The sequence below is a fragment of the Humulus lupulus genome, chromosome 1 (assembly GCF_963169125.1).
Source record: "Humulus lupulus chromosome 1, drHumLupu1.1, whole genome shotgun sequence".
NCBI lineage: Eukaryota > Viridiplantae > Streptophyta > Magnoliopsida > Rosales > Cannabaceae > Humulus > Humulus lupulus.
The window spans coordinates 289,812,941-289,821,311 of record NC_084793.1 but is presented as its reverse complement, the minus strand read 5'-3'; the positions used below and the strand labels follow the sequence as shown (position 1 = coordinate 289,821,311).

Genomic DNA, 8,371 nt, shown 5'->3' with positions numbered 1-8,371 from the left:
TCAGGTTTCGGGTGGAGAAATCACTTACCGATCTCGCCCGAAATGGGCTCGGTTTCGTCGGGTTCGGGCCAGATCGGATTGGGGTGGTCGAGTTCGATTTGGGTCGGGTCAGGTTCGCATTGTTCTTTAGCTCTTGTATTTGTCTTTGCCTGTCGAAGCTAACCCGAAGTGCCTCTTTCCTTCCTTTGCCTTGCCGACGTTTGCTAGAGATGTTGTCGCCGCTTGCGATGCCGAGCCACTGAATTGAGAACAAGAGGAGGACCTGACGCCGAGAGGGAGAGAGTGAATGGGAAAAAGAGAAGGGTTGTGGTGATGGTGGGTGTGCCTGGTCTCAGAGAAGAGAAGAAGGGGCTGTGGTTGGTGGTGGTCTGGTAGGTGGGTGGGTGGGTGGCGCCGATGAGGGAGAGAGCCGACAGAGAGAGGGAGAAGAGGAAGGAAGAGAGGGGGGGGGGGGGGGGGGGGGGGGGGGGTCGGGTTGATTTTGGGGTTAGGGTAGGGATTCTAAACTTTTAATTTTAGGGTTTTGTTTTTTATTTTATTTTTTAAATTTTAATCTAAAAAGTAAAAACTGAAGAAAAAAAATCAATTATCGGTCGGGTTCGGGTGTACCGAAGCATGTAAATTAGGCCACCCAAACCTGACCTGATTACTTAGTCGGGTTGAGCCCGACCCTACCCAAACAGACAAGTTCTGTCATTTTTTTTTCTGGTTTTCCAGATGCGGGTCGGACGGATCCTTCAGGTTTTCGGGTCTAGATGTGCACCCCTAAAAGAAGCTATGGGCAGATCCATTAGATGGACCACTTCAAGGACAGGATAGTCCGAATGGCCAGGAGCTTGGCTATCAGAGGGGCACACTGAATATGTCTAAATAGAGAGCAATCCCGAATGACCTTACCATGGTTGTTTCTAACAACAAGCTGCATGCGAAACACATTCTACCCCTTGTTCATTCTTATTGTGTTAAACATTTATTTTTTAGCATTGTTATAGGACACCTATCTTGCCCAACACCACCTAATGTTGATTGGCAATGATTGTATGCCATATAAGGTGGTGTTGAATACCATTAATGCCTGTTAGCAATATTCTTTATCAACATTTAATAATATTACTTGATTTTGTCCAACTTTTTATTCTCTCGATTATCTCTTAAAGTTATTTCTCTTCAGGCCTTCGGCTATGTTTGTGATGTGAATTTTGGATTTTTTTTGGGAAAGATATCACAAGGAAAAGAAATCTACGTCTCCATAAAATTTACTTATCAAACTTTTGACTTTCTTATTCCAAGACTTATTAACTCATAATATTTTGTTATAGTTTCTCTAAAAGAAATTCTTCAAAATCCATACAGAATAAAATAATCTCCAAAAGGTTCCAAAGCGAGGGATTAGTTTCATTGTCTATTCCAACTAATGATCAAACCATACCTAAACACTAATCTATATAATTATTGTTGTTGTTAATTTACCTCTATTGTCAATAATAATAATAAAGAAATGACAAAACAATTTCATATTGATCAAGTGGAACTACTTTTTAAAGAAAATTCAAAATTTGAATCTTGAATAATGTAATAACATAGTAAAAATAGAGCAGAAACTTACTTATGTTATGCCCACTAAATTGGCCATGTTTTTAACATTGAAATTACCATATACTAATTCCATGAATTTGGAGTTTAAAAAAATAGTTCTTATTAGATATGTTTATAATGCTATGTTAGTGTTTGATTGGACAGCAAACTCACAACCAATGACAACGTAGACATCACATGGTCTTGCTGTATATACAATGTTATACATATTACATCCTACTATTCTTATACCTTTTCCTTTCATACTAAATTAATATACATATAATATTCCGTTAATCCATACAAACCCCTGTCTTTTAGTCCTCTATATAAAATCTCATTCGCTAATAGACATAAAGGCACAGAAAAAAAAAAAAGCAAAAAAGAACAAAGTTTAAGAGAGTTATTTGGCAAAAATGTCAAAGCCAGAAGTGAATGAAGAATCCCAACAAATAGAGGAGCAGCAAGGGAGGAGAGACTACGTAGAACCACCCCCAGTTCCTCTACTAGACGTGGCAGAGCTAAAACGTTGGTCGTTTTACAGAGCTCTTATAGCTGAGTTCATAGCTACACTCCTTTTCCTTTATGTCTCAGTAGCTACAGTCATAGGCCACAAGAAACAACCCAACGACTGTGATGGAGTTGGTCTTCTTGGCATTGCTTGGGCCTTTGGGGGCATGATCTTCGTTCTTGTTTACTGCACTGCTGGAATTTCTGGTATATATTAACATTATTAATTTACATATATATTTATGGAGTCAACTGCTAGCTAGTACTTTAAGTAGTTGTGACTATGATAACAAAAGGGTTTGGTCTAATTTTTGTTGTAGTTGCACCGCTAGATTATTAGAAATAGGTTTGGTGTATAAACTTTGTAATTAAGTTTAAAGCCTTTGAAAAACCAATCATCACTTGATTAATTATCACCTTTTGTAATTAAGCTTGCACTTTTAAGTAGTTGAGAACATGATTAGAAGTGGGTTTGGTTAAATTAGTATAACTGTATTGAAACTTTTTCCTCAGGTGGTCATATCAACCCAGCAGTAACACTGGGGCTGTTCCTGGCGAGAAAGGTATCGTTGGTGCGAGCGGTGGCGTACATGGTGGCACAGTGCTTGGGAGCCATAAGCGGCGTGGGATTAGTGAAAGCCTTCATGAAGCACGACTATAACACCTTCGGAGGTGGAGCCAACACCATTGCCCCTGGCTACTCCAAAGGCACAGCTTTGGGCGCTGAAATCATTGGTACTTTTGTGCTTGTTTACACCGTTTTCTCAGCCACCGACCCAAAGAGAAGCGCACGTGACTCCCACGTGCCTGTAAGTCTAAAATGCCTCAAAACCTCATGCATTGCATATTTTAATGCCAATCATCTAAGTTATCCTAATTAATGAACGTGCGTATGTGGTTTGGATTTGGGTTCAGGTTTTGGCTCCCTTACCAATTGGGTTTGCCGTGTTTATGGTTCACTTGGCTACTATCCCTATTACCGGCACTGGCATCAACCCTGCTAGGAGCTTTGGCGCTGCAGTCATTTTCAACAACGAGAAAGCTTGGGACGATCAGGTATAATATAATTAATAACTACCATGTTACGTACGGTACATTACATATAATATAAATGTGTTTATAAAGTAACTAGCTTTTACATGATGTATTGAGACATTGTGTGTTTTTGTGATGAGCAGTGGATTTTCTGGGTTGGACCATTCATTGGGGCACTGGCAGCAGCAGTGTATCACCAATATGTGCTGAGAGCATCAACCATTAAAGCATTGGGGTCGTTCCGCAGCAAACCCAGCAACTGAGATATGGTGTTTCCTTCAAAATTCTATGCTATTATTAGTTTTTTTTAATGGTCACGTGTATTTAACTTGATTAATTTATTGTTAGCCTATGGTTAATTTTCTGTATCTGTATGATTTTTCCCTTATCAATTCTATAATTTATCATATCGCGTTATAAATAAATATCATCTTCATAATTAGTCAACGAGTTAAAATTGCATGGTAGTTTATAATAAAGATTGCAGAGATGGGATGGACGAACGACAAAAACTTCACCAAAGCAATGGACTAATGGAGCGATTAATGAAAAAAAAAAAAGAGAGAGAATAAAAGATCGTTACACTAATAAATATTTATAATTTTCTATAAAAAAAGACCGGAAACACAATGTATTTAACACGACAAAGTATTGTAAAAACGACAATAATTGAAGGACGTAATACCAACAGAATTCATATCCTTACGCTTCCACTAGAGATGATAATTCAGAATTCAGATGTCATAATTGTATCTTGTAATTGTCTATATCTCTTTTATAATAATGACTTAAACTTTGATAAAATTAAATAAACAAATAATTAAATAAATTAAAATAATTATTTAAAAATAATAAAATAATATCATATTAAATATATAATATAATATATTATCAATTAGCGACAAACTTAAATTTAAAATTCACGTATAATATTAATATTATATTAAACATATATTATATAATCTCTTGTTGTCAGTGCCAAATTCAAAAACTAGAACAAACATAAGCTTAAATAAAAATTAATTAATTAATTAAAATATGATATTTTTAATATATTTTATTATAATTTAAATAATTAAATCATATTTATTTAAAAATAATAAAAACATATATATAATTTTTTTATCTTATAAATTTGTGTGATAGTTCAACTTTTATCAAATGATTGAAACTATTTTTCTTCATCAAATTTACTAAAAGGCATTGCGAAATACATTAGAAATTAAAAATAATTAATGTATATATATTATTATCTATACTATGACTTTTTTTATTCTTATTTTATTTTTATTATTAATTTTTTTTTAAATATTATTATAATTTATATATATATATTATGTAGTCATATAAATATACATATATCTATACCAATATTGTATTTATATATCATATATATAAAAATTATTAATATAAATATTTATATATGCTAGTATAATTTATTCTATTATATATATTTAAAAAAAAAATAGTAATCCAGTTTTACTAAATAAATGTGAATTTACTCCTTCCAAGTACGTAGATAATATATATATGACAATCCAACCGCAACACGTTATGTTTAATAAATATATAATCTAAAACACGACATATTTAGTCCTTTATTTAAATAAGTTTTGTTCAATTTAGTAAGAATTACATACATCTATTATTTAACTTATTAATTCAGCAAATTTTAATAAACATTTTTTTTAATATATATATATACTTTATTGACACATCCATGTAATATGTTACTTATAAAAAAAATTAAAATTCAGCTACTAAAAATATTAAATATTATAAATTTAAGTTATAATATTTAATATTTTAATAATATTAAACAAATTTCATTTATAATTGAACCCGTTGAACCCTAATTGTACGGGTTTCAAGTATATTATCATATATTGTCACTCCTAGTCCTACCTTTCAGTTTGACAATCCATTAAAAAAAAGAAACTTAAGTTTGACAAGACATACATTTAAAAACGACAACCTTTTAACAAACAACTAATTTGTAAAATCTATAACTTTTGTAGGATCAGTCTCATTAAGTTTTCAAACATCATAATTATTGGTACAGAACACACTTCACTCAAAAATATATTATGTTTTAAAACAATAACGATAATAAGAACACAATTCTTGGACAATTGATACTAGGAAGTAGGAACAAAGATGGCTAGGATGAAAGAAACACTAGTAAAAGAGGCTATCCAGTAAATAAAGAAGTAAAACGACTTATCACTTGGTGCTTGATTGGGGATTATTAGGACACACATTTCCAATAAATTTACAAGCTATAAGAGAAACAACCTCCTTAACTTGGAGCCACCGCTATGTTTAAAGTTTTTAACTCTCCAAAGTCTCAAACACAGCTACCACAACACAACCATTCCCAATCAGAGCAAGCAATATTGACAAATGACACAGATAGCAAAAGGTCTCTCTCTCTCTCTCTCTATGAAGTCTGAACAAAGAAATGGAGATCAAAGATGCTATAAAAGTAAATCCTTTAGATCTGAAAGGTTACAACAGTTTACAATGGTAAAAGAATGACAGGGCAAGGAATGAACTCAGCTAGTAGGTTTGCATCCACATGTTTGGAATGAATGGCTTCCATGCTTATAACCACTAAATCCAGATTAAGGTCATCAGCAACCTCCCCAATGATGGCCGTTGGCTTAGCGCCCTCCCCTAGTCTTTCTAACAATTTGAATTCCTGGAATCCACCTATCATATATATAAACACACACACGCATGCACACAAGCATATGAATAAATGTTTTCAAAGGGTTGGATTACTGATATTTCAACACATGTTTGTGCAAATCTTGTTAAAAACATACAACGTATACATATAATAACATAGTTCATCCAATAAAATAAAAAAAATGAAAGCAGTAATCAGCAAAACTACTCACCAACTACAAAGGTGAGAAGCTCTTATTTGAAAAGGTCTAGTATAAATTTAAGTCAGAGAAGAAAGAAAGAAAAAAAGGAGATAACATCATGGGGGCAAAAGGTTCGTTCACCACTGTTTTAGATGCCCAATTTGCAATCTAGCTTTTTGGTTCAATTTATTAATGAAAGACTTCATTATGTTTTCTAGACATAATGATATGATGAAGCTAAGGAGAAGACTTCATTACATGCTTCTAAAAGACACTTTGCATGAATAAGACTCCATATCCAAGCGCATTCAGTATGCTATATTTTCTTTAATTTTAAATGTATCAGACCTTAAATAAACATTTGTAGTAACAAGAGAGTGCACTAACCTTCAGAAAGATGCCATCGGATGCTAGAGAGCTGGTTCTCATGCTCTGGCAAGGAGTCTTTCTGCCTTTCATCAATAACTGCAAAGAACATTAAGTTCTATGTTCCTTGAAATCTTCTTAAAAAGCTTCATGAAAGGGTGGGGGTGATGCCTCAACAACTCAGTTTCCAATTTACCAAATAGAGAATATTATGAACAAAGTTCAGCACACATACCCACAACAGTGATGTCAGCCCCATACTTCTTCGCCAAAGAAGCAGTGGTTGCTATAGCCTGTAAATTTTACAAGCAAGGGTGAGCAGGCAGACTCAGAAAGAAACAATGGGTTGTTCAAGAACATTGCTGCAAAAGGATTTTAAAAAAACAGCATACTTGTAAATCTTTCACCAAACTTTCAACAAGGATATTATAATCTCATTAATGGTGACTTATGCACAACATATATCCAGGATCCATAACAGTAAACACACAGGCACACACAAAAAAGTGTTCATTTAATGTATGCAGTAGAGGGAAATTCGACCAAGCAATAGAATTAGGATGATGGATTTCTTAGGTAAAAGTTCACCTCACTACACAGTACACTCAGATCTGTTTACAATTAGGATAGTTTTAATATGTGAAGGTTCATCAATTCAACGAAACTTGAGCAACAGTGCCTTGCAACTATAGTTGATCTTGTAAATTCCTAAGCCAACAGTTGTTGATCAAACCATAAGTTTGGATCCATTTTTATGAAACATCAATCACTTTTCTCTCCTGAACACCCACCCACACACATACAAAATCCTTGTTCTCTTCAATTTTCCTATCACACACACACCTATATATATATTTAATTGCAATCTCATTCATTTTTCCAATACACAGGAAAAAAAAAACAAGTTCATTGTGTAACCAATATCCAAAAATGGACCAAAGTTGACACTAAAAAAACCAACAGCCACCCAAAGATACATAAATTGAAATGAATTAAAATAATGAAGTTAGGAAAATTTCAGAAAGAATAAAACAAGAAAGCCCTTAAGGAAGTTTCAGGTCACCTGTCTTGTTCCTTCAGAAAGAAACGGTTTTCGGTCTGTAATTGGCAAGAGCAGATGCTTGAACCCAGTAAAGGCATCAGCAGAAGCTGAGCTCACATCAGCTTCTTGAGACTGAGCTTTTGCTGATATAAATTAATTTACACACAAAACAAGTCAGTAGCTAGAAAGAGAAGTTGAAAAAAAAAATGATACTTTTATTGAAAGCGAGAGAAAACGAGATAAAGGAAATTACCTAAACGGCCAATCCGACCGAGCCCGGTAAAGATAGAGACTTGAGAAGAAGCTCTGGACCTGAGAAAAGCAGAGGAGAAAGGTACAGATAGCAGACGCTTGGAAGAAGACAATGGGGGAATCGAAGTTTTCGGGTGCCTTGAGGTTTCAAGGGGAATGGCCGGAAGGAAGTGAGCGAGCGCCATGGGAGGAGTGAGTTGCGAGGTCGGAGTGAGGTCAGTGATTGACAGAGTAATTTGAAACGAAGACGAAGAATGGAGGATTAGGGGTCAATCGAGAAGCTACGGCATAATAGAGTACGTGTATTAAAGGATAGCTTATGTGTGGAGCCCATGTAGTCGCAGTATAGTATTATTGGGCCGTTAATTAGGTTACTACTTTGTTTAGAGAATTGCCAAGTGCCCATGGTGAAATGAATTGCTAAGGGCGCGGCGCCATGGGAGAAATGAGTTGCGAGGTCATTTATTAACGGGAAATCTACAAAAAAATACACTAAAACTTAAAAAAAAAATCTGAAAAATACGATACATTACAAAAAAAATACGGAATTTTTGTATAAAAACACAGAATGGCAAAATTGTAAATATGGAGTGACAAAATAATAAATAAAAGCTGTAAAATACAATTTTTTGTGATCAACGTTTACAAACTAGCAAATATCTGTTACAAACTTGTAAATATCTGTTACATGTTTGTAAATAATATTTATAAAATCAGT

The 8,371-nt window shown here is 34.2% G+C and overlaps 2 protein-coding genes across 2 annotated transcripts; one reads left to right on the top strand and one right to left on the bottom strand.

Moving 5' to 3' along the window:
- Window positions 1-1,643: 1,643 nt before the first annotated feature.
- On the top strand, window positions 1,644-3,674 carry LOC133809076 (aquaporin PIP2-7-like). Its single transcript, XM_062245912.1, has 4 exons — window positions 1,644-2,292; window positions 2,599-2,894; window positions 3,001-3,141; window positions 3,264-3,674. The coding sequence occupies exons 1-4, from the start codon at window positions 1,992-1,994 to the stop codon at window positions 3,381-3,383; spliced, it is 858 nt and encodes a 285-aa protein (XP_062101896.1). The 5' UTR covers window positions 1,644-1,991; the 3' UTR covers window positions 3,384-3,674.
- Window positions 3,675-5,319: 1,645 nt separating this feature from the next.
- LOC133809060 (uncharacterized) lies at window positions 5,320-7,946 on the bottom strand. Its single transcript, XM_062245911.1, has 5 exons — window positions 7,655-7,946; window positions 7,423-7,544; window positions 6,595-6,652; window positions 6,381-6,458; window positions 5,320-5,832 (listed from the first exon to the last, which is right to left on the bottom strand). Exons 1-5 carry the CDS (start codon window positions 7,836-7,838, stop codon window positions 5,639-5,641), a joined length of 636 nt encoding a protein of 211 aa, XP_062101895.1. The 5' UTR covers window positions 7,839-7,946; the 3' UTR covers window positions 5,320-5,638.
- Between the last annotated feature and the right edge of the window lie 425 nt (window positions 7,947-8,371).

Bases quoted from the DNA above. Each gene is read 5' to 3' on its own strand.
- LOC133809076 (XM_062245912.1), top strand. From the start codon at position 1,992: ATGTCAAAGCCAGAAGTGAATGAAGAATCCCAACAAATAGAGGAGCAG. The intron at 2,293-2,598 runs GTATATATTAAC...CTTTTTCCTCAG, and splicing joins CTGCACTGCTGGAATTTCTG to GTGGTCATATCAACCCAGCA. The intron at 2,895-3,000 runs GTAAGTCTAAAA...ATTTGGGTTCAG, and splicing joins CACGTGACTCCCACGTGCCT to GTTTTGGCTCCCTTACCAAT.
- LOC133809060 (XM_062245911.1), bottom strand. From the start codon at position 7,838: ATGGCGCTCGCTCACTTCCTTCCGGCCATTCCCCTTGAAACCTCAAGG. The intron at 6,653-7,422 runs GTGACCTGAAAC...TAAAATTTACAG, and splicing joins TTTCTGAAGGAACAAGACAG to GCTATAGCAACCACTGCTTC. The intron at 6,459-6,594 runs GTATGTGTGCTG...TGTTCTTTGCAG, and splicing joins GGCTGACATCACTGTTGTGG to TTATTGATGAAAGGCAGAAA.